Raw genomic sequence first — 26,937 nt, 5'->3', positions numbered from 1 at the left:
TTGTCTTTTGGCAAAGTGCACACCAGAGAGTAATTTTCCAGATTGTAAAACAGCTCTCAATGATTAGGAGACATTATTTACCTTCTTTCTTCAATTATCTAAATGGTCCAAAGTGAATAGAATTGAAGCAGAGTTTATGTTACAGAACATTTCCAAAAACCCAGGCTGGATTCTGAATGCATGAAAGCTGGCAGAATTGAAATCATCTCCCTTCCTTTCTTAAGCACAGCAGATGATAAGTTAACTTGATTTTATTTATCACTACATTGTCTCATGTTACTTCATATGGTTAGGACGCAGATGAGCAAGACAGGTAAAATATAGTAAAATATAAAAAGCACTTCCCCCACTTAAGTTTTGATTAACATCTCCTTGGAAACTTTATCTTGGTTACTATTTTATTTTTTCTCTCCCCTTCAACACTTTCAACCAAAAGCGCTTAGAACAGGCATCTAACCCCAATTTTTCAATCATATTTATGACAACCAGGTATAACCTACCTGCTTTTCCCATTAAACCAAGAAATCCCCTCACCAAGTTAACTATCAACTTCCCTACTCCCAAATCCAATAAAGCCCCCCTCCCTCCCTTTTTTTGGCAGCTTGGTAGCATTGAACTCTTTTGAATACACTTTGGTTTCCAGAACATAGCAGTCTCTGAGTTTACTATTTGTCCATTTTGATTTTCCTACCTTGGAGGCTCTGCTCCTATTATCTCTGCTTGAGACAACATGTTCTTCAGACGTTCTCTAAAGCCCCCCCACCCTTTCCCCTTTAACCTTCTTGTTCACTGATTTTATCCAATCCTGTGTCCTCAATAAGCATTTATATGATGATTATACATATGCAAGAGTATCACATACAGAAAATAGTTTGCTATCTCTGTACATTGGACCTAATACTCAAGACCTGGAGTATGTATTTTACAGCTTCAATGAACAGTGCCATTATCCATTCAGTCTTCCAAATCAGACTAATTATCTTTTACTATGCTTTTCTGTTCCCTGTGCCAATATTCAACTTGTTTCCACTACCCATTTCATACTTTACATACTTTTCAGATCCGTTCACTTCCATTGTTTCCTTGATCCAAAACACAGTGACTTTTTGTTTTGTTTCATTTTGTTTTGTTTGCAACTGACCCCTAATTTTTATTCTTGCCTCCAATCTTTCCTATGTCTTTCTGTTCCTTACATTTTAGCTTATATGAACTTTTATAGACATGGACTTCATTTTCAAGTTCTCCTGATATAATCCTTCAGTGTCTTCCCATAGCTCTCAAGACAAAATTCTAAGGTCTTTAACATGGCTGACATAACTCTTAAAAATCTAGTTCCTGTGTCTCAGATTAGGCTGATCTCTTTTCATAGTCTTCAAATAGTGTTTCGGTCACAGGTATTCCAAACTACCATAGCTATTCAAATGTAAGCCGTAATTTTATACACGTTTTAATCTTTGCCTAGAACACTTTCCTTTTGCCATCATTCTCTTTGTTTGACTTCTCTTCCACTAAACTTCCCGTGCTCTGTTGCACCATTTCCTCTTGCAGGCTTTCCTGACTTTTCAGGGCAGATTAAGTGATCCTCATATATACATTTTTGCATCCATTGGTTCCTTCATCCTAGCACTTGCTACACCATATGGCAAACAACCGTTAACATGTCTGTAGCACATTCTAAACCTAAAACTGTTATTTCTAAGCAATAAATTTGTATTTTATACCCAATTTAATCACCTACCTTTTATAATATCTAATACCAAGAAGATGGTCAATAACTATCTGTTCAATGATATATATAAGTCCAAAGGCTTTCTCACCAAGATAGAGTATATTTTTTCCTATGATTTGATATCTTCCAATATTCAATACACTGTCATTCAGTTCAACCACAAACCCTTAAGTAGTCTGGTCTAGTGTACCTGAAAGGAATCTTCGAGAAGCCAGTAACTTTTAAAATTACCCAGGTATTATGGGACAACTATGTATTGTGTGTGTGTGTGGTCCCTCAGGAAACTTTTTTTGGGTATTACACTATTTTTAACAAGCATTGAAAACCAACATAATTATATATATACAAGAACAGGCATTTATTTGATATTTATTGTTTGGGGACCAAATTATTTCCCTTGAAATGGAAGATCACCTTCTGGGCTATTACTTAAAGGAAGAACCTAGGGTAGAGGAACATTTTAATTATCTCTTTTGGGAAAACAATTTGATTAATTGCTATTTCTGCTTTGATTATTTGCTATATCTGCTTTCATTTTTATTACACTGGTTTCATGTTAAAATTATGAATTTATTTCAAATAAACATTCAGTTTGCGGGCCTTGTAGTTAGTAGCAGTTTTTGAAAACCACTGGGCAAAAATCAGTTTCCCAATGAGCAACATCGAAACCTTTCTTCTGAGATTAATGTTTCAAACTGTTATGACTCACATTTCAATTCAACAGCAAAGACGAATTTAAAAGAAAATCCATTTTCTTCTTCCATCTCTAGAAAACTGGGAAATAAACTGAGGGTTTTAGAGGGGATGGGGGAGGGGGGAGGGGTTAGCCCAGTGGTGAGTATTAAGGTGGGCACGTAGTGCATGGAGCACTGAGTGTTATACACAAACAATGAATCATGGAACACTGCATCAAAAACTAAGGATGTACTGTATGGTGACTAACATATCATAATAAAAAAATAGAAAACTGAGTGCATACAAATCATAGGGCATTTGATACCTTGTTGTAATCACTGCACAAAACTGGATGAACGACTCTAAATTTGCTTTAGATGGAAACCAATGGTGTCCTCAGCACCAGCGATGCAGAACAGAAAGCAAATGACGTACGAAGTAGAATCTCATTTTGGTTTTGATTTGCATTTTCCTGATGACTAATGCTGCTGAGCATCTTTTCATGTGCCTACTGCCCTTTCATGCATCTTTCTTGAAAGAATGTCTACAAAATGTTTTGTCCACTTGGTAAACAAACAAACAAGCACAGAAACAAAAACCTGTAGAGGAAATATGCTGTTATCTTAGGGACAAGGAGGTCAGAGCAAAGAAAAGGGAAGAGAAGGAGATGAAGTCTGCTAGTTGACATGGCCGCACCATTCAGAACTTTTTGGATCAATGTAAAGACTTGCCTTTTATTTGAATGTAATTAGATGCACCAGAAAGCTTCTGCAATGAAGGTCTACTTTTTTTTTTTTCACCTTTGACTTTTGTTTTTTAATTCCTTGAAACTTCGATATGCTTCTAAAAACCAAAATGGATAGTGTAATATATTCAAAGTTAAATTGCCTTCCATACCTGTCAGCCCCCACTCCATTCCCTGTTTTCCGTGTAGGGAACTGCTTTTGTTCATTTTGACTTGTCCTCTCAATGCATTTTCTTTTTTTTTTTTTTTTTAATCAGATGTTACAAAATACATGTACATATCTTTTCCTTTCCTTTTTTTTCCTTTCCTTTCCTTTTCTTTTTTCTTTCTTTCTTTTTTTTTTTTTTTTCCTTGAGAGATAGAGAGGGTAGGGAGAGGGAGACAGAGAATCTTAAGCAGGCTCCATGCTCAGCACAGAACCCCATGCAGGGCTCGATCTCACAACCCTGAGATCATGACCTGAGCTGAAGATCAAGAGTAGGTGCTTAACTAATGAAGCATCGAACTTTACATCGGAATCCGGGGGTGTACTCTATGGTGACTAACATAATATAATAAAAAAATCATAAAAAAAAAAAGAGTAGTTGCTTAACAGAATAAGTCTCCCATGGGCCCCACATGTACTTATCTTTAATCATCCCCTTTTCTTGTTTTATATGAAGCATCCTTTCTTCTTTTCAATAATATATTGAATTTTTTTTTCTTTTTAATATCTTTCTGATTTAATATTATATTCTGATGCTCATCGCGTAGCACACCTAGAAATCGTCTTCAGTTCTAGAATAGCTGCCCCTTACCACTGGAAATTTGGGTGCCAATATGTTGCTAATATCAATAATACCCCAGGAAAAAATCTGACTGTATTTCAAGCATTTGCTCACAGGGTCAGGGTTCACTTCAGGCATGGAAAAAAGTGTCTGCGTACACCCGCATGTGCGTCTGCATGTGATATCTGCAGACAGGTGCCTGCATATGACAGATACAAAGGCTCATTTTTTTCTTTCTGTCATGCCTGTAAAGTATAAGACTTCCAAATGTGATATAATTAAAATGAATCTGAAAGAGCCAGATTCATTCTCACTCAATGAAGAGCTGAATCCTTATGAGGAGACATTGACATGTTTCAATAACTTGGCTATATTTTTATGGCTGATCATGAAGTTATTAACAAAATGCAGTAACTTTAAGAATTGTTATATAACATTGTGATTTAAAGGTTTCTTGTTTTTTTAAAGATTTTATTTATTTATTTGAGAGAGGGAGAGAGAGAGTGAATGAGAGAGAGCACAAGCATGGGTAGGGGCAGAGGGAGAGGGAGAAGCAGACTCCCTGCTGAGCCAGGAGCCTGATGCAGGACTCAATCCCAGAACCCTGGGATCACGACCCGAGCCGAAGGCAGACACCTAACTGACTGAGCCAACCAGGTGCCCCTGATTTAAAGTTTTCTATAAAAGGTATGGTATATTGTTTTAGTTTATAATAGGTGAAAAATGCAATTTTAGTAATAAGTCCTTATATAGCAAAAGTCCATTTTGTTAAACTAAGTTCTATTGAAGATGAATGGATGGTTTCATTTATTTATTTTCTTAAGAAAGATATAAGTATTATTTGTTAAAGTTATATAATAATAAATAAATAACAAATAAAACTTCTATTACTTATACAAAATTGTAGCTTTTTATTTTTAGTTTTTTAAGTTTTTTCTTCTTTTTTTTATTTGTTAGAGTGAGAGAGAGAGAGCGAGCACAAGCAGGGGGAGCAGCAAGTAGAGGGAAAGTGGGAGCCCGATGTGGGACTGGATCCCAGCACGCTGGGATCATGACCTGAGCTGAAGGCAGTTGCTTAACCAACTGAGCCACCCATGTGTCCCCAAAGTTATAGTTTTTTAAAGTTACAAAGAATTTGGGGACACCAAAATGAGAAATGTGTTAAAAGATACCAACCAACTAAAATATTGAAATTTTTAACATTATTTATTTATTTTTGTTTTAGAGAGGAGGGAGGGACAGAAGTAGATGGAGAGAGAATCCCAAGCAGACTCCCCACTGAGCACAGAGCCCCATGGGGGGTCAATCTAAGGATCCTCAGATCATGACCTGAGCCAAAATCAAGAGTCAACACTTAACCCACTGAGCCACTCAGGCACCCCAAACGTTAAAATTGAATAATAAATGCTGAAGGGCTTATTTTAGTTTTAATTTTTTATTTTGACATAGTTTCAGAATTACAGAAATGATGCTAACATTTTACAAAGAATTCCTGTACATCCTTCACCGAGATTTCCCAAATGTTAACATTTTACCACATTTTTTTTATCCTGAACAGTTTAATAACCAGTTGGAGACATAAAGCTTCCTTACTTTTATATACTTATCAGTGTATATTTACTAAAAGCAGGGGCATTCTTAAATGACCACAGTACTATTATAAAAATCTGCAAATTAATATTGGTGCAGCATTATTACTTAATCCATAGACCTTATTCTGCTCCGAAGGACTTGTCTCATTTGGTAGAATTCAACTTTGTTCTTTTAGGTTTTTTTTTTGGGGGGGGGTGTTCTACCAGTGTTGATGCCATTGTCCCTGTGAGGTCACCAGAACCAACAATTCTTTTCAGACTCACCTTTATAGACAATGTTAATAACTTAAAGCTGCTTTAGTGATCTGCAGTAGACATGGTTTTTATCAATGTCAAGCTCATGAATTGGAGTGTTCAAGCCAAAACTCCGCTATGGTAAAGAGATTGATTATAAATGATCTGTGGACCAAAATTTAACCTACGCTTTGCAATCGAATTTATTTTATTTTCATGTCTTTCAATATTTTCAGGAGTTATAATTTTCATGACAATAGAAAATAAAATCAGAAAATTAAAGTATCCTGTGTTTTGATATGAATTTGTCTAATATTACAACATTTGAAAGCATGTTACTAATGGAATGCTAATGCAGAAAACTTGATGACTTTTTTTTTTGTTTGTTTGTTTTTTTGTTTTTTTGCATCCCAACTCTGAGGACTTTCAGTTAGATCACAGGTCATTTATTTTACAGTAGAGGATGCTTTTTCCATAATACTTTTCAAAGCATTTTTGACCTCCTGGTTCCTCAGGCTGTATATTAAAGGATTTAGCATGGGGATTACCACAATATAGAAAACAGAAGCTATCTTGTCAGTATTCAGAGAATGGCCTGTTTTTGGCTGCATATACATGAAGATGATTGTGCCATAAAATATAGTGATGGAAGTCAGGTGGGAGGCACAAGTAGAGAATGCCTTTTGCCTGCCTTCAGCTGAATTAATCCTCAGAACGGCGAATAGAATGAATATGTAGGAGATGAGGACAATAAGAAGGGAGAATAGGGTATTGAAACCAGCGAGTGTGAACAATACCAGTTCTTTGATATCTTTGTAACGGGTTTTACGGCAGGCCAGACCAACCAGGGGAACATCGTCACAGTAGAAGTGATTTATGATATTTGAATTACAAAAAGGTAAGTGGAATGTAAGGACTGCCTGTAGGAGTCCAACAGAAAAGCCATACACATATGTACCAACCACCATTTGAATACAGACCCTCCTGTTCATGATAATGGTATAGAGTAAAGGGTTGCAAATGGCAACATACCTATCATACGCCATGACTGAGAGCACATACACTTCACAAACCACAAACATGATAAAGCAGCACAACTGGGTGGCACAAGCAGGTAAGGATATTCTCTTAATTTCTTGGAGGAAGTTCACCAGGGTGTTAGGGGTGACAGAGGAGGTATAGCAAAAATCAACAAAAGCTAGGTTGCTGAGGAAAAAATACATAGGTGTGTGAAGCTGAGAACTGATATGAATTAGCATAATCAACCCAAGGTTACCTATGACACTAATTAAGTAGATCATTAGAAAGATCCCAAAAATTAGGACCTGAAGCTCTGGACTTTGTGTAAGTCCCAAGAGGATGAATTCAGTTATTTCTGAATTATTGCCTTCGGCCATGGAAGACGTGTAGAAGCATTTCATATTTATCTTGAGAATATCCATGCTGGATAATCTTCCACTTCTTGGATTAAGAATTCAACTTATGGGGCGCCTGGGTGGCACAGCGGTTAAGCTCTGCCTTCGGCTCAGGGCGTGATCCCGACGTTGCAGGATCGAGCCCCACGTCAGGCTCCTCTGCTATGAGCCTGCTTCTTCCTCTCCCACTCCCCCTGCTTGTGTTCCCTCTCTCGCTGGCTGTCTCTATGTCTGTCGAATGAATAAATAAAATCTTTAAAAAAAAAAAAAGAATTCAACTTACACTTATTTTATGATGACCATATTGGAAAGATAATCCTCACTGGTCCTATGGACCATTCTTAGGTTTCAATACTGCCTGCTTTTGATCTGAAGGGCTTTGCTTGAGGCAGAAATTCCAACATACCCAGTGGCCTGGAGGATTGATGAAGAAGACAGAATGCCTTGAATTAAAATGTGGAATCGCATATACACAATGAAAACCCAGTATTACAGCAATAGCAAGAAATTATTTCAGTGATAAAAGAGATGGGAGCACATTTCAGTAATATATTAAGATTAAATACTGAGCATTTCAACTCAACTGGGAATTAAAACAATCGTGACTCTCACTAAACATTATTAGTGTGCTAGCCAATGCAATAAAGGAAGAGGTAAACATATTGTTTATAAAGTACATGATATTGTATCAAAATCAATAACTTTAGTAGAAAGATATTAGATATATTATGATTGTGGAAAAGTCTTCTGCTGCAAGTCAATATAATGAAAACGATGCTGTAATAAAAATGTAACTTCAAAGAAATGTGAAAATAGGGGCTCCTGGGTGGCTCAGTCAAGTGAACATCTGCCTTTGGCTCAGGTCATGATCCCAGGGTCCTGGGATCGAGTCCCACATTGGGCTCCCTTCTCAGCAGGGAGTCTGCTTCTCCCTCTCCTCCCTACCCTTGCTCTTTTTCATTATTTCTGTCACTATCTCTGTCTCTCTCCCTCAAATAAATACATAAAATATTTTTAAAAACAAACAAAAAACCAAATAAAACCAACAAAGAAATGTGAAAATATAGTTTTTAAGATTCCATTTAAAACAGTAAACACATTTAAAACCTATGGTTTAATTTAATATTTACTTAGCAAACTCTTGACCTTATATGTTCCTGTTGTTTAAGCTGAATAAACTCATAATTTCACGGTATGTCTTAGTGGAATGGTATTTAGGAAAGAAGAACATTTGTATAAGTTAATTCAGATATGTAATTCATGCTAGGTAAACCTAAATAAATCTACTAAATAAACCTGGAAGAACAGTCTAGACATTTCTTAAAATAAAGTGTAATGTAGGGTTATTTATCCTTATAAATAGCAAACTGTACTATAAACTACAGAATGTAAAATCAAATGGGAATCTGTGGCAGGACAGCGAGTGTTTATCAACTGGCTTTCAAAAAAAAGTGCTGATTTGTAGCATCTGTTGGTTTTCTGATTTCTATGGTGTAAATATTCCCACTGTCACTGATTTCAGGCTACAAACTTGAAGCCACTGAACACGGAGTTGGGATGAATACAGATTATATCTTCTACAAGCTGGCACTGGTGGAACTTTTATACAAAAGTAGGTTGGTATTATAAGCAAAATCATATAAAATATTTAATAAAACACATACATATTTAATATATACCGTATGCTAGAGAAACACTTAAAATCAATGATGAGTCTCTCTTCACAATGTATTTGTATCTATAATTATAAATATCCCTCTCAATATACTGATTAATTTCAAAGAGAAAAAGTTCATTCTATAAAATATGAAAGGATCAGCAAACAATAAGTTGTCCATTAGATTGATCAAATTAAAAGAATGGTTATATCCAGGGCTGGTAAAGTGTAGGAAAACAAATATAGCCTTACACATCTAAAGAAGATGAAATTTGTCTTCATATTTCTAGAAGGTGATGTAATAGTAAGCATCAAAATTGTTCAAATTAGTCCTGCTGTGTGTACAATGATTTTAATGATAGGCAATTAGGGAAATAATAAAAGTATGCAAGTATATGAATGTTTTCATTTTTACTTACCAAAAAACGAAAGTTGTGTAAATGTATTCTGATAGTTATTCATTTATTGCACATCTCAGTAAAATATTAAGTAGCCATTCAAAAGCTGAAATAAGTCTACATTTATTGATACTGAAAAATGTTCACAGTATAGCAGGTGGAAATGAGCAGCATGCTAAACAGGTTATACGTGATAAATGATTTCTATATATGCACATCCCATTATGGCCTATTCATTTATACATAGAGGGAAAATACACAAACTGTGTATGCCACAATGTTAACACTAGTTACATCTACAAGATGGTGTTGTGGTCCTTCCTTCCTCCCTGCTCATTGTAATCATCCTTTACATTGTGCACTGTAGAATACTGACAACTTGATTTTTCATATTGGTTATTCCTATAATTTGTGCTCACCTGGTGCCATACAGATGTTTGAAGTGTCCATTATCATTTATCACTAAAAATGACTCCATAATCCCCACATTTTGGGGGCAATATTTCATCGTGTTATGTTGCAAAGGTGGACCAATTTGTTAACACATTAAAAACAATTCTCAAAGAGGACAAAACCAATTTACAAAATCATCAAATATGAAAGGAAAATCGTGACAACTGTTTTTCCTCTTATATTAAACTTGTGTGGCAAATCTTCAGATTTAATCTGAAGTTCTTAAGTCTTACTTTGTGTGGTTTCCTAAATGCTCAGCATTTTAAAATTAAGAGAAAGGAATCTAGAAATTGTCAACTTAAAAGTCTTTTACTCTGAAATGTTTTTATTTTAATCCATTGCCTTTTTAAATCCTAAAATGATAGATTCATCAGATGATACTGTTTTTATCTTCTCATTGCTGAGGAAACTGAGGAATAATTTGTAAGCGAATATATTCTTTCCATTCGGCCAATGTTAGACCCAGCATTCACATCCGGGCTTTTAGACGCCAAGGGATCCATGATTTTTAATGGCACAGCAAATGCACCAGTGGCCAAGACAGGAGGCTGTGAATTCAAGGATGTTAATGATAAGCTTTGGGTATATAGCATACAGAATGAGAACCTGCTGCAGGAGTTTTGTCAGAAGACAGGGAGCCACTGAAATGTTCAAATAGTAGGTAAATGTGTTTAGAGAAAAGATAAGGAAGGAAGATAAGATAAGGAAGGAAGCTGAGAATCATAAATCAGAGCAGCCAGCTGTGTGTCCCTACGATCCGTCAAAATGTATAGTAAGATCAAAAGCACATCTTGACCTAAAAGGCAAGTTTAAATATGATCTTCACTCTCTGGCTATTAATAACATCCCAGTCTTTTCTGTCATTAAGCATTTACATGACCTCCTAGATTGAAAAAAAAATTAGTACTAAGCATGAGTTGCAAACTCAAAACCATTTTCCATATAAATTAAAATTGTAAAATGAGCTTTGCATTTATTTGAAACATTGTAAAATGAGCTTTGCATTTATTTGAAACATTTGAAACATATCTACATATAGATATTATATAATCTATAAATGTAACTGTACATTTATCTATATCACAAATATCAGTTGTGTATGGGAAAACTTATTTATAAATTGCTCCCTCAAGTTCATCAATACACCTGGGACTAGAACTCAGGTCTTCAGGCTCATAGAAGGAGGGAACATGATTTACAAACATCCACCATTTACTATTACCCCTTTTCATGTTGTTTAAGACGACTCCAAAATGACCATCATTGTCCTTGCTTGAGAAACTAGTGAAAGCCCACACATAGGCTACATTGTCCAATGGGTTCTCTGTGCTTTAAGCTATATTTTGATTAATAAGGATCAACTTACCCAAGGTTTGCCCAGTATAACTCATACGAATCTTGTTACTGGCAAAATGTTCTGTAATGTTTCCATTGTTTTGAGTTAATTTATTTGGAATGGATGATGCCCTTGGGATGTTATCCTTGAATTACCTTATTATTTTTTAAATTTTAGATAATTGGAAAAGATATATGAGATCTCATAGGCTTAAAAAAAAAACAAAACAAAACAGTTTACTTAAGAGTCTTTTGGGACCCAGCCAGACTTCCAGATCAGTAGAAAGTTGTGTTAAATCAGTCAGAGAGTAAGTTAGGATGTACTACTATTCTCTTTAATAAAGGCAGTTTGTTAAATTACAATAGGGAATGGTATTATATTGTCATATTTCTTCAAGAAATTAGCACATCAGGAAAATAATATTTATATTACTACTTTTTGCTTTTCACATGGGAGAGTGTTAATGTAGCCAGAGAACACTGAACTGGGAATTTTGGAGAGGTGGGGTCAGAACTTGTGTCCATGCTCTGCTTGTAACTAGTTATATACCAAATTAATGGCTTTTTATACTTTTTTTTTTTACTTGAGAATTGGGAAAATCAGTAATTTCCTATGGAACAAAAATTAATTATTTTTAATACACATTCCATTTAAAATGAGAGAGTGGGTATAAATTCTTACGGTTATTTTTACATCTGAAATCTCATTCTAAGTGAAAATATTTAGAAAATTTCATTATATAGTGAACAGATATACAGAAATCACATTAAAAATAGTCATTCTGACAGTTTTTTCAGAGGAAAAACCAGACCATGAAGAAAAGCCTATTTATATTTATTCAAGTCACTTCCTTAATTTCATGAACATTTTAAAAGCCTGGTTTCTACTGATGATAACTTTCTTCAGGGCATCTTTCACCTCCTTGTTCCTGAAGCTGTAGATCAAGGGGTTCAACATGGGAATGATCACTGTGTAGAAAACTGAGGCCATTTTGTCTGTGTCTAGAGAATGGTTCGAGCTTGGCTGTAAGTACATGAAGATGAGGGTCCCATAGAATATGGTGACTGCCAGCATGTGAGAGCCACATGTGGAGAAAGCCTTGCGCCTGCCCTCAGCTGAGCGCATCCTCAGGATGGCAGAAATGATAAATACGTAGGAGATGAAGACAATCAGAATAGAGGAAATGAACATGATCCCAGCACAGGCAAAGATCCATAGCTGTTTGGAGTGAGTGTCTGAGCAGGCTAGCCTCAGGAGAGGCATGTCATCACAATAGAAATGATTGATGATATTGGAGTGACAATAGGAGAGGTGAAAGGTGAGGATGGTATGGAACAGTGCCACCAGGAAGCTATAGATGTAGGGGACAGCCACAAGCTGAATGCAGATTCCTGGAGACATTACAACCATGTAGAGGAGAGGGTTACAAATGGCCACGTATCGGTCATAGGCCATGGACGCCAGCAGCAAGCACTCAGCCGTCATGAAGGCCAGGAAACAGCCTAATTGAGCAGCACATGCACTGAAGGAGATAATGTTTTGTTTGTACAAGAAATTCCCAAGCATTTTGGGTGTAATGACAGAAGAGTAACAGAAATCGACAAAGGCTAGGTTGCTAAGGAAGAAGTACATCGGTGTGTTGAGTCTTGAGTCCTGTTCTAATGACTAGGATCAAACCTAGATTGCCTACTACTGTGAAGAGGTAGATAGATAAGAAAACCACAAAGAGGGGCATCTTTAATTCCTGTCGACCTGTGAGGCCCACAAGGATAAATTCTGTCACCTGGGTCAGTTTCTCTGGGCCATATGTCTTTGGTGTATCTGGATGAAGAGAAGAGAATTAGATTTAGTTTAATTAAATTAAATGTAATGTTTATCTCCCTCCCCTCCCCCACCAGAAGCTCTCAGAACCCAGTCCTCTGGTGTCTTTATGAAGACTTCATTAAATAGTCATGACTAACTCATTGGCCATTGGCTGATTCAGCTTCCTGTCCCCCACTCTAGGGTGGGGTCCAAAAGGTATGTCATTAACATAACAAGACACCTGTGTCTCCTTTATGTCTCTGTATCATTTTCAGGAACTGTGAATGAAGACCAAATATATCTAAAAAATAAATATTTCTTATAAATCATTATATCACAGTGTTATAAAAATAATGAGACTAGAGTTCCAATTATGGCAAAGCAATGACTAGTGTCCCTTTTCAAAGCACTCAAACTTTCTTGGCTTATTTGGTGAAATTCAAAATACAGGTAATGTTCTGAAGGAATAAATGTAAAATTTCCATTGGAGCTAATTCAATTTATTACATCTTGGAGAAAGAAGATGAACTTGAGTTTCCAGCTCATTTAGCATTTTTATAATGAACAATTGCTCTTCTGATGACAAATAACTATTGAAAGATGACATTTCATTGGGATTGAAGCCAAGAAGGATAGTAGAAAGAACCCTGATACAATTGGGGGACCTGTATTTTAATTTGGCTTTGTTACTCTCTAGTCACATAAGCTTTAGGGTGGCAAAGCTTCAGTTTGTTCTTCAGTTTCCTAATTTATAAATGATGCTAATTTGTATCTAAAAGGATTGTAAATATTAAGAGGAAATTATTTATCCCCAGCCCAAGATGGACAAGAATACATTTTAAAATAGAAAATATTGGGACACCTGGGTGGCTCGGTCGTTAAGCGTCTGCCTTCGGGTCAGGGTGTGATCCCAGGGTCCTGGGATAGATCCCCCAGACTCTGCTGGGAGCCTGCTTCTTCCTCTCCCACTCCCCCTGCTTATGTTCCCTCTCTCGCTGTCTCTCTCTCTGTCAGTCAAATAAATAAATAAACTCTTAAAAAAAATTGTTCCCCTGATACATTAAAAGGTAGAAGTACAGAGAAGGCAATTGAAAATTCACTGGCAGCAGGGTAGACAGTGCTTATGGATCAGGGTACGATCGCTCCAGGCCTTAGAACAGAGGTTATTGAACAAGAAAAACAGAAAATTCTTAACTGTTGGATACAGATAGCCATAAAGTTTTATGTGCAATATGTCTTTCAAATTAAAGATGGAGAAGAGTGCCTTAAAATTTTAGATTGTCAAATACAGTTTCAGCAAAGAATAATTACCAAAAGAGAAATATACAACTTAATTAATATATTTCATTATGTCAGGAAACAGATGAAAAAATACATAGGGAGAAGATAGATGTTCTTCATAAAGCATAAATATGGAAATCAGAAATACATTTTTAAAGTGTGTACGTGCAATGTTTATACCACTTTCTATGGGATGGAGACAACCTCTTGGATGATATTGATCATAGATGTCAGTCACCATTACATGAAATGAGTAGGTCATTAAAGCTTTTAAAATCCTAACTAGAGATCCTACAAATATGTAAATTCCATTTTGAAGTAACTTGGCAACTATTTGATTGGGAATATTGTTTTCAAATCCCAAGATCCTGAATCTTTAAGGCTTCACTGTTTGGCAGCTGTAAGAACTTCAGTATGTCATTTTATCTTATCTTGAAGGGAGGGTATGCATATCTATGCAAATATCTTTGAAGGCATATTATATATGATCTCTTACCAGCAAACCCATGATATATCATATTCAAATTCCACTCACATGTCTTCCCTCTGTCACAGCAAACACACATAACCTAATTAGAATGATTGTGTTGCAGTCCTCAATTACAACACACCCCTATAGGCTTCCTTACTTTCATATGTGCTTTTTCATAAGTGCTCATCTCTACCAGGTGAATGGTGGATGGAGAGCTGGAAGGAAAACTATTTATCCTTCAAGGGGTCTAGCCAAATCTTACCTCTCCTGTAAAGACCTCCCTGATTTCTAATTTCCATGCTGCATGACCCACCAGTTTTCTTTTTTGTGCTCCAGAAACATCTTACACATAACTCATTTACATTTTATCTCCCATTTCTGGCAGCCATCCGTTTTGATATATCTTCTCTTAATAGACTGAGACTCCATTCACTTTGTAATGTAGTCTTTTTTATGTGCTTGGTAGTGGGGTATCAAATATGACTTTTTCTAATAATATTTCAATATTTATTTCCCTTGCTTATAATTTACGCTATTTACTTATATCAAATATATTAAAGAAATATTGATGACGATTTTAATGTGCTCACCTGTCATTCTGGGTAAATTGACTAGCTTTCACAAAAAAGAGAAGGGCAATTTTGATAGATTATAATCTAGTCGATTAAGTGCCTAACTTTCCCAAATGATCTAATAGACACTATTTTGGAGATCTCATTTTTTTAAAAAATTTCAAATTAATAAGAAATATATTTTATATAATGGCACATACATGTAATTTAAATAAAATTAGAGGAAACAGTCTTTACCTTTATTTCAGAAAATGCCACCTAAAAGGTTTATTCTAAAATCCATTCCATTCTATTCTAGTTCATTTTGAAAATACTCATTTTGATCCCAATTTTAAAGATAGTCTTCAAAACTACCTGGGTAGACGGTCTTCCTATTTCTCCTCCAGGTGTGTTTGGGCAGCAGCAGACTGCAAGGTTTTGTCAGTGACTCTATCCCAAGGGATCTTACATAGAAGTATGATGCAAGTAGATCATAAAAAAAATTACAGTTCATATCCCTTAGGGATCCCACAGATGGAGATGAATTAACAAGATTCTCTGGTTTTATGGAACTACAAAACTATAGCTCTTTCTTTAGTATGGCGTTATTTCCCTAACATTCCTAATTCTTGATATGCTATTATTTATTTATTGCTATTTTAAGCATTCGTGTTGTTGTCGATGCTTAGTAACAAGGTTTGAATTTATCTGTGAAAGAAAGGTAAGAGTTACCTTGTGAACCTTCTTACAACTTATCTTTCAAAGAACTGGATAGTTAATTCTCTCAAGAATTATTCCTGAATATTTTTAACACATGATACTCTTCCTTTAGCTCACTCTTTGAAATGCTTACGAAGCATTTGTTTCTTCTTTCAGGTTGTCTCTATCAGTTATTACTTCATTTCCTTGATGACTTGGTCTGAATAGCACTTTTCCACATTCTTTAGTTGGTCCATCTAAGACCAGAGTAAGAGTGTGCAGGAAGAACACAGCTTTAATAGTCTCTGGAGGAAAATGCATCTATGGTGGACTGAATTGTTTTGTGTCCCCCCTCCCACCATTCCTGTGTTGAAGCCCTAACCCCCAATGTGATGGTACTTGGAAATGAGGCATTTGGAAGGTAATTAGGGTTAGATAAGATCATGAGGGTGGGGTCTTTATGATGGATTAGTGCCCTTGTAAGAAGAGATACCAGATTACCTCCCCCTCCCCCTACACATGCTAAAAAAAGAGGAGGTCATGTGAACAAACAATAAGAGAGTGGCCCCCAGGAAGCCTAAAAGAGAGATCCCACCAGGAACCAAATTGATCAGCAAATTGATCTTAGACTTTCCAGCCTCCGGAACTATGAAAAAATAAATTTCTGATGGTTAAGTCACTTGGTTTATGGATTTTGTTATGGCAGCTTGAGATGACAAAAGCATCTTTGTGGAAACAAAAAAATCCTCTATAATGCAAAAGGTTTCTTTTGTGGGGGGTGGGGGGATTATGGAATTATTTCTTTTTTTCTGATATAGTGCATTTTCTGTTGTCTTCTCAGTAATTTAAGGAAGACAGCATTTAACTGAGGTTGTGCCAGATACCCCAAATGTATCTTTTAAAGGTATCAAATAGACAGGAGGTGAAAAATACAACTGAAATTATACACAGTAACCTTAAAAGATGTAAGTGAAAAGGTCAGGAAGGCATTTGGTGCAAACACCTGTGGTGCAAAGCAGGGAGAAGTTTGTATCACCAGTGACTGTCTCTGGGCTTCAATATAATGGTGGTGGGGGGAGGTATCTAACATTACTTGTGAATGATGCATTAACATATCTGGTTCACTGAAGACTAAAAAGAAGCAATTCCCTAAGGATCACAGCCTGACATGGTCACATTGTGTAAGTGTTAATTAGAATATATGTATAAGCAGAACTATGTTTGAAAAATTATTCTATGAATAATCAGTACTTGATTTTGTTTTAAGCTGGCAAGCATACTACAGATGGCAAAATGCCCTGCTCTTGTTTATGTACTGTTATGAAATGCCGTGACTTGGTAGGTGGGATTGGGATGTCAGAACAAAAACTAAGAGATCTTCTACTTAAGTTCATGCATATAAATAAATTGGATTGAATTCAAATGACAATGAAGAGAAGTTATTCACCATAATTTGTTATAATCGTGTTTTTGTAATGTTACTGAAATATTAGTTTTATATATGTAATCAAAGGCTCTTCCCAGTGAACGTTTCATCTTCCCACTTTTTTTTTTTGCATTTTTTTTCACATTTATTTAAATTCACTGCAGGAAGTAAACACTAAAGGATTAAAAAACAAAACAAATTCTCTAAATTCTTAAATCTTTAAGTAAGAGTTCAGCTTAGTTGATCAAATTTTGGGGGAGGGGACAGTGACTAGGAGACACCTAGGGAAACTTCCAAACAGAAGGAATTGTTTTTCATGTTACTAAGGGGGTGGTTCCCTGACTCTATGCATTTGTGTCACTTGTCACAAATGCATAGCGCCATGCAACAAAACAAGTAAAATTTATATATAAACAAATAAAAGATTAATGAGACTGTTGGCAAATACCAGGAAGGAATGCATGCTCTGACAAATGCATCTAACCCTATTGCAAATGTATGATGTAATCACACTGAAGTGGGGGATGAATTGACCAAAGTCACTTTGGACAGTGGTGTTTTGATTAGAAACTGAAATTATAGACAAAAGGAACTGCATATAAACTCTGTATTCTAGTTTGCAAATTTGTTTCTCATGGGGGTTCTAGTTAACAATTCTGAAATTGGTATTCATGAATATTAGAACTGAACAAAGAATTAAGAAGTTTTTAAGTGGAAGGGTCTAGGCTTCTCCCTGTTGGAGAGGACTTTACAGATAAGCATGAACTTAAGTCTGGAATGAATCCTGTGGTACTGCATTAGAGTGGAAGATGTCAGAACGAACTCATGTTTAGCTTAGTACATACACACAGAGCTCTCTCTCCAATCCTCCACTGGAAAATTTTCCTCAAAATTATGTAGTGTTGGGGGATTTCTTCTTTTCTTTTTCTCCCTTGATCCTCATGTGAAAGCTCTAGAGCACTTGAAAGATTTCATGGCATCTCTCGTGAGAAGATACCACTGGGACTCATTTATCCCACATTCCTGCTCAAATTGCAATAAGAGAGCGGTCTGGGAGAACTTGGGGTTGAGCCTCTTACAAATAAATATATTAATGCAGTTATTTAGAAACTTCCTCATATTGTGGAATAAATTATAACAAATTATGATAAATGATGACAGTGGAGGGGCGCCTGGGTGGCTCAGATAGTTCAGCGTCTGCCTTTGGCTCAGGTCATGATCTCAGGGTCCTGGGATTAGCCTTGCATCCGGCTCCCTGCTCAGTGGGCAGCCTCCTTCTCCCTCTCCCTTTGTCTCCCCGCCACTGGTGCTCTGTCTCTCTCTCTCTCTCAAAGGAATCAATAAAATCTTCAAAAAATGATGACGGTGGAAACCATGGATCTCCAAACATGTTGGTAAAATTAAGTTCATTTCAATAGCATGTGAGATCAAATTTTAAATCAAACCCACCCAATAGTTTTCCCAACTCTATGTTTTCCTTAGCAGCATTATTGAAGAGATGTTATACTTCTTAACAATTTGGAAAGAACCACCATCTTCCAAGCAACGTTAGCCATTCAGATCTCAAATTTTCCAAGCGACGAAATGTCCTTTTCGAGCTTGGATATTACAGCTACAATGCAGTAGAAGCCCTGGGGACCTATATCTCCTCATGAATGACACTGCAGCTAATAAAACTGCTTGCAATTGGAGGTGCAAGTGGACATACATGGATGTTATAAGGAATGGAGGAGTTGCAGGCAGGGGTCAGGGGCAGTACTGGTGAGAGAGACTTCCATTGGCAACGTTGAACTTTTGAGATGCCCGTGAGAAAGCAAAAATCAGAGAATTATGGGCTGCAGGGGACAATAGACTATATTTAGATCCATAGTTTTCAGACAGTGCTTTGAGCAGTCATGTGATTCTGAAGAGATAACTCAAGTGTTGTTGAGTGACCGGAAGGAAGATGTCTGGAAACTGTGTTAAGAAGAACAATAGGGTCAGTCTTTGTGTCTCCATCCCATTCAACCAGAGTAGCTGTAAATAGTATTTTTATTATTAATAATAATATTAAATATTCATTTGTGACCAAAGTAATTCTGCAAAAGAAAGCAAATTAAAGCCATATACTTTGTACAATCCCATCATTTTACCAATGAGAGGGAAATAATGGATTTCTAAAAGTAATTCTACTAGTGGTTATGTGAAGGGTCAGGTTCACACCCCCTGACATTGATATCTATTCATTTGTCTTCTTTCTCCTAGAAGAAAAAGGATCCAGAGTTTTGTGGTCAGGAATAAGCTAGGCCTAACTATACATTCTAAAGTATTATTCAGACTTTTATTTTTTCAAAGTTTTGTTTTTAAACATCTGAGCCTATTTTGTGATAAGAGGTAATGGAAACATTCAAGAAAGGCTCCACATGCTGAGAAAGGGTGATAAATGTCAAACAATTTTAATGTTTCAAGATATATTTATTATTAAAGAGGCATTGTTTTCTGCCAAATTATACAAATAATGTAGTGTATAGAAATTACAATACCATCTTAAATTGGGCTTCCCAAAAAGGAGACATTGAGTCAGTTACATTTATAAATTTGATTTATTAGGAATTATCCCCAAAAACACTTACTGAGTTGAGTAGAAAGTGAGGCCTGGAAAGGAAATAGACCAAGCATGGGTGCAGTACCAAAATCCTATAATAGGAACTTCGATAAGATTCCACAGGAGAGTTTTGAAAACAGAGTAGGTCAAACTTGCAGTTGCTCTAATGAATAGGTACAGGAACTGGAGTATTTAGACTCTTGTGTATATAGCAGTGTTTGGCTAAGGGCTATCCCTTACAGGGTGTAAATTCCCAATAACTTCTCAGTCACCTGACAGGCAGGCAAAACATCTTCACAAAGCCTGTTATCATTCTCTGACAAAGAGATGTAGGCACTGGCTCTTGAAGGGAAAAAACACCATAAGGTAAAGGGATCACATGAGGGAGTGGTTATAAAAGTGTGGTCCTGGACAAGCAGCATCAAGCCAATTTGGGAACTTGTTGGAAATGCAAATTATTTGGTTCCACACTAGAACTACGGAATCAGAAACTCTGGGGATGTGGCCCAGCAATCTGTGTTTTAATAGGACTTCTAAAATGCATGCTTAGTTTGAGAACGAACCAAAGATGGTTCACAGAAGTACTGATGGTATCCACTGCAAATACTATTTTACTAAAGAACTAATTTTAACACAAAAATTATAGTGATATTTAAATCCTAAATAACAACTGCCTTAAACTAGGTACATTTTTAAATATGGAGAGTCTCTTTATGTTCTGATCACTTTGATGGGTTAGGTATATAAGTTTGAGAGCAGAAGGTTGAGGGAGCTTGGCTACCTGCGTAAATTTGGAAGAATTCTGAGCTGTCTGGTTCAATCTGGATTACTTATATTAAAGTAAAAAAAAAAAAAAGAGACTTTAAGGTAAGAAATGCTGCCAGAAAAAAGGGGTGCATTTAATAACGATAAAAAAATCAGAAAATTTAGCCATTATGAATGCATGTATAACTTACAAAGACAGCCCAAAATATATGAAATAAAAATGAGTAGATAAGAAGGTAAAAACAATTTAACTGGTGTTTGATAACACTCAACAATTGATTGAGTAAATAAAGAGGAAACTATCAAGGCTATAGAAGAAGGCTTGGACAACACTCTCCACCAGCTTGACCCGAATAATATCTCTACGAAAATTGTTTCAGAAACAATTGTTTAGGACAAGCTTTCTCAACTGATACTCTTCGGTTTTTGGATTGGATCATTTTTCTCGTGTGAGGGACTTGCCTGTGAATTGTAGATGACTTAGTAGCATCCCCAGCCTTGATCTTCTAGGTACAAATTGTCACGGTCAAAGCTCCACTTTGTCATGGTCAAAATCAATGATATTTCCAGACATTGCCAAATGAAAATCAGTCCCAGTTGAAACCACTGACTTACAGTTTTCTCTTGTCATTTAATTTATAATATACTACTGAAGCACTCATAAATATATTATTAAAGCAATCTTATGATCCTAAGCTAGCCGTTCATGGTGTCTCTACGTTTGTCTGTTCTTAGCCAGTACCTAGTTATGTAGCTAGCAGATGAGATAAAAACTTAAAAAAAAAAAAAATATATATATAGTTTCGTTTGAGAAATAACATGATATAATTTCTTCTGGTGCTTTCAACATACAAATTTTAATTCTAAGTCGCACTTATTTACAAAGAATTCAGAGGATGATATTATTTTACAGTGAACAAATGTTTATTGACCACCAACTGAAATCAAGGCATTCTACTAGTTTAATTAATCAAGGAAAAAATCAGGAAAGTCCACTTTTATTTATTAAACTCATTTTTTTGAATTTCATAAACACAAAGCCTGGTTTCTGTTGAGGATGACTTTCTTCAGGGCATCTTTCACCTCCTTGTTCCTGAAGCTGTAGATCAAGGGGTTCAACATGGGAATGATCACTGTGTAGAAAACTGAGGCCATTGTCTGTGTCTAGGGAATGGTTCGAGCTTGACTGTAAGTACATGAAGATGAGGGTCCCATAGAATATGGTGACTACCAGCATGTGAGAGCCACATGTGGAGAAAGCCTTGCGCCTGCCCTCAGCTGAGCGCATCCTCACGATGGCAGAAATGATAAATACGTAGGAGATGAAGACAATCAGAACAGAGGAAATGAACATGATCCCAGCACAGGCAAAGATCCATAGCTGTTTGGAGTGAGTGTCTGAGCAGGCTAGCCTCAGGAGAGGCATGTCATCACAATAGAAATGATTGATGATATTGGAGTGACAATAGGAGAGGTGAAAGGTGAGGATGGTATGGAACAGTGCCACCAGGAAGCTATAGATGTAGGGGACAGCCACAAGCTGAATGCAGATTCCTGGAGACATTACAACCATGTAGAGGAGAGGGTTACAAATGGCCACATACCGGTCATAGGCCATGGACGCCAGCAGCAAGCACTCAGATACCATGAAAGTGAGGAAACAGCCTAATTGAGCAGCACATGCACTGAAGGAGATAACGTTTTGTTTGTACAAGAAATTCCCAAGCATTTTGGGTGTAATGACAGAAGAGTAACAGAAATCGACAAAGGCTAGGTTGCTAAGGAAGAAGTACATCGGTGTGTTGAGTCTTGAGTCTGTTCTAATGACTAGGATCAAACCTAGATTGCCTACTACTGTGAAGAGGTAGATAGATAAGAAAACCACAAAGAGGGGCATCTTTAATTCCTGTCGATCTGTGAGGCCCGTGAGAATGAACTCCTTTACATGGGTGCAATTTATCTGAGCCATATCTTTTCAAGGCATCTGCATAAGGAAGTAGAGAAAAAAGTTAAGTTAAATCCTATAAGTAGTATTTTTATACTTTAATATCTTGTGAAGAGGTTTTGTTTTTAATATTGAGCTTGTTAGCATTTTGGGATTCTGGGAATGAAATGGAGAACAGAAAGAGTTGTATGTGACAACAGCCTATTTCTCTTCTCTCAAATCCCATGTATATGCAAAGAAGGGACCCATGGAACCGTCCACGTTTTCTTGGTTTCTGTTCAAAGGTCTCGTGCATTAAGCTATTTAAAACTATAATGTGCCTTGTTGAAATGTTTAAGCTATTGTTTTTATTGGAAAAAATGTTGACATTAATAACCTAAAGCAAAATAGCTCTTCGGCCATGGCAACACCCTGATAGATCTGTTACTCTCCCTGTGCAGACAGAAATCCACATTGTTCCAATGTTGGTGGAAACTGTATTTTCTATTTTACTTTATTAATTTCACTTAAAGGCCCTTCTAGGTTGCAAAATAATCTTCATAGTTATGTTAATAATTCAAATAATGAAAATGGATAAGTATGGAACGTACAATGAGGTATTTATTGGCCTCATTTGATCTCACTAAACCTTTATTAAAAACTGTATTATGCCCAGGAAGAGGAAATTGAAACAGCTAACACCTGAAACAAAAGGAGATAGCCATTCTGAGTAGTTAGTTGGGTTTCACACTCATATGTTTTTGATTCAGGAGTCCTTATCTCATTATTATTTTCAAATTTTGCTTTCTACCATAGTGCACAAACGTTTTTACCTCTGAAGCATGAACCTACGTGACCAAAGGGAATGAACCCTCACAAATTTATAATATGTTACAAAACATATTATATTTTAATATAATCTATATTACATCAACATAATGTAATATATTTAATATAATCACTCATAGTAGCATAATATAATATATTCAATATAATATATTACATAATAATATACAATTTAATAAATTATATTATAAATTATGATAATTTATAAATTAATACTTGCTTTTCGAGAGATTTGGAAATTTATATCTCTTTATCAGTCAGTTTATGTTTCTTCCAACTTTACCTTTTATTAAGGAACATAGATTTGAATTATGTTTTATGTATTAATTTTAATTTTCTTATTTAAGTTGGCTCTCTATTTCTCTTACTCATTTCACCCAAATTTCTTTTTTTTATTTTGAATGATTTGTAATTAATGTTATTTATCATTTTGAGATAGAAAGTGTTATTGTGTGTTGCCCATGGAGTTAACCAATTTATATCTTTTTATATATCCATATAATTCTGCTAATTTTCAATCGTTAGGTATTTTATCTTTAGTGGTCTCTAAAAGGCAGATAATGACATTATCTAAGTCAGAAGAATGGAACAGATAGTTCTTGGCATTAGTGATTGACCTTTATATTGAATTATTGAATATCTAAATAAAATTTTTGGAAATTTATTTTAGGAAAGCATAAAAATTATAGAACCATATTCTTACTATTAATGTCAAATGTCATCTCCCTCCTCTTTTTCTTCTCTCCTCTCTCTCTCCCTTTCTATCTGTATCTTTATCTGTCTCTCTTTCCTACTTTTACACTTGAGAAATGAAAACAAATCTTGTTACATGATGGCAGGGAGCTTATAAATATATCCAGAATAATACTCTCATGACCCAACATGTGCTTATCTTGCATGTTCTTTTGTGTCCTACTATAATTAGTCAAAATAATCCTGGTTAAGATCCTAAAAATTGAGGGGCGCCTGGGTGGCACAGCGGTTAAGCGTCTGCTTTCGGCTCAGGTCATGATCCCGGCGTTATGGGATCGAGCCCCACATCAGGCTCCTCCGCTATGAGCCTGCTTCTTCCTCTCCCACTCCCCCTGCTTGTGTTCCCTCTCTCGCTGGCTGTCTCTATCTCTGTCAAATAAATAAATAAAATCTTTAAAAAAAAAAGATTCTAAAAATTGAACCATGATCTAGTAGTAGTTACAACACAGTTTCAAAAGCTACACTCTGGTACAACACGCACCATCACCATTTTCACCAACTTTAGTAGATAAGCAACTCACCTACAAACAGACCTAAGCAGCACCTCCCACTCTGATCTATAAGCAAGACCGTGCACATCTTACCCTTGTCTTGGTTTGTCCAACTGTCACTTCCTTAGAAACCTATGTCAATTCACTCATTCTCTCTTTCAGTAATATATGTTGAGAACCATTAATTCCCAGGCACTACTGTCTGAAGACAGAGCAGCCAAAGAATAGGCAATAGGCTAGACTGGAATGAAGGAAAGCTTTATCCAAATTTACTTTATTTTTCTGGTCTCTTTTCTTCTCAATTGTTTTGCTCCATTTCCAAAACACAAAACTCTGGACATTTGTACATACAAACCATTTTACTTTGTTGTAAAGGTAAAATGTGGGTAAGAATATTTAAAAATGTATGCAACTTTTTACAATCTCTTCTCTGATTATTTTTATAATCACAATTCCATTCAATCATCTCCACCATCAGTGGACATCCATTGGTCCAGTTAACAGAATTGGTCTCCACTTGTCAATAACATGCCTTTCCATGCTTCTCTACTTTGTTCTTGCTGTTCCTAGTACTCTCCTCTACAAGAAAAATGGATGATGAGAGAAATTCATTTATCCTTAAGGCCTGTTGAAACATCATCTATTCTGTGATGAGCTACTTCCCATGTTAATATATTTCATATTTTTGTTCTAGAATCACTTTAGGCATAATTCGTTTATAATTCTTGCCACATGTATAATAACTGTCTGTTTCCATACCTCTTCCCTTGCTGGATGTTAGTTAGACATGGTTGAGGGCCAGGCTGGCTTTTTGTCATTTCTTAATGCAGTCTCTTCTAAATGTTAGGTAATGAAGAATTAAATATTAATGCTGGGTTAACCAATTTAAGATTAATATCGTGGGGTGACTGGATGACTCAGTTAGTTGAGTGTCCGCCTTCAGCTCATGATTCTGGAGTCCTGAGATTGAGACCGAATTGGGTTCCCAGCTCAGCAGGGAATCTGCTTCTCCCTCTGTCTTTCACCAGATTCTCATTCTTTCTCTTTCAAATAAATAAACAAATAAACAAACAAATAAATAAATCTAAAGATTGCTATCATAATAATGATATTTGAGTATTTCTTACCCTAATTTTTATTTTATAAAAATAAAAATTGCTTTGGAAAATATTTCTAATGACACATTGATGACTCCTGTCCAGTATATAACTCCCTGCTAATCCTGAGTAAAATCTCTAGCTACTGTAAATGCAGAAACACAGTTTTGTTAGATTATAATCTGGTAAATCATGGGCTTGATTTTTCCAAATTTTCTCATCGATCCTAAGCTGGAATTTTTATTTTCTTTATCTAAGAAGAAATTACATATATGAAATAAAATATATATAATAAATAAATATATAATCTAAAAAGAAAAAATATGGGTATATAAAATAAATTTTTTAATCTAAAATATATATAAATATATATACAACTAATGTAAAATCAGAGAAAACACTATTTTCTTTTATGTTACAAAATGTATTCCAAGTTTTTTTATCTAGTCCATCATATTATACTCTATTTAATTTTTAAAATTCTGATCTCGAGCTCCTATAGGGATGTTATTACAACTCAGTAAGTCATAGCCAGCCATTTTGAAATACGCTCTTCTAACCTGCCCAGGTAGAAGGCACTCCTATTTCTCCTCATAATAGCTCTGAATAGCAGCTGAGTGTATTTATTAGTGTCTCTGTCCCAAAGGATCTTACCTCAAAGCACAATGCAAGTAAGATTGTCAGAAAAATTATAATCCATGCTCAGCTGGGATCTCAAGACAGGCTGAAGATTTATTGATGTGATTCCCTGTTTTTAAAGAAGCGCATATCTATAGCTCTGCCTTTAGTATGATGTAATTGCTCTAAGGTTTTCCTAACTCTTAAAATATTATTAGTTAATTTTTTGAAAAAAATTACTTTTTATAGTAGATTATGAGGGTCAATGTTTGAAATTGGCTTTTAAGGACATGATCCCGGCATTCTGGCATTGAGCCCCACATCGGGCTCCTCTGCTGAGAGCCTGTTTCTTCCTCTCCCACCCCTCTGCTTGTGTTCCCTCTCTCCCTGGCTGTTTCTTTGTCAAATAAATAAATAAAATCTTTAAAAAAAAAAAGAAACATTTATCTAATTCTCCCTGGCTGTTTCTCTCTCCCTGGCTGTTTCTCTGTCAAATAAATAAATAAAATCTTTTAAAAAAAAAAGAAACATTTATCTAATTCCTCAAAGGATCTACCCCTAAATACTATATACACAAGACATTTGGTGAAAGTTCTGGGCATTAGCTTGCGTCCTAGTCACTTTGA

The 26,937-nt window shown here is 35.8% G+C and overlaps 3 protein-coding genes across 3 annotated transcripts; all 3 read right to left on the bottom strand.

Annotated features, from left to right (window-relative positions):
- Window positions 1-6,188: 6,188 nt before the first annotated feature.
- Window positions 6,189-7,148, bottom strand: LOC100470039 (olfactory receptor 5AL1). Its single transcript, XM_002926884.3, has one exon. The coding sequence runs from the start codon at window positions 7,137-7,139 to the stop codon at window positions 6,189-6,191; it is 951 nt and encodes a 316-aa protein (XP_002926930.2). The 5' UTR covers window positions 7,140-7,148.
- A 4,696-nt stretch (window positions 7,149-11,844) lies between these two features.
- On the bottom strand, window positions 11,845-14,856 carry LOC100469781 (olfactory receptor 1044). Its single transcript, XM_002926883.2, is given in 3 exon segments — window positions 11,845-12,660; window positions 12,662-12,822; window positions 14,820-14,856. Coding segments are annotated over 3 exon segments (1,014 nt in total).
- A 5,197-nt stretch (window positions 14,857-20,053) lies between these two features.
- On the bottom strand, window positions 20,054-22,551 carry LOC100483465 (olfactory receptor 1044-like). Its single transcript, XM_011234351.2, is given in 3 exon segments — window positions 20,054-20,089; window positions 21,645-21,738; window positions 21,740-22,551. Coding segments are annotated over 3 exon segments (942 nt in total).
- Between the last annotated feature and the right edge of the window lie 4,386 nt (window positions 22,552-26,937).

The sequence above is a fragment of the Ailuropoda melanoleuca genome, chromosome 16 (assembly GCF_002007445.2).
Source record: "Ailuropoda melanoleuca isolate Jingjing chromosome 16, ASM200744v2, whole genome shotgun sequence".
In the NCBI taxonomy this organism is placed as follows: domain Eukaryota; kingdom Metazoa; phylum Chordata; class Mammalia; order Carnivora; family Ursidae; genus Ailuropoda; species Ailuropoda melanoleuca.
The sequence above is the reverse complement of the archived record's forward strand: the minus strand, read 5'-3'. Positions and strand labels throughout refer to the sequence as shown.

Bases quoted from the DNA above. Each gene is read 5' to 3' on its own strand.
- LOC100470039 (XM_002926884.3), bottom strand. From the start codon at position 7,139: ATGGCCGAAGGCAATAATTCAGAAATAACTGAATTCATCCTCTTGGGA.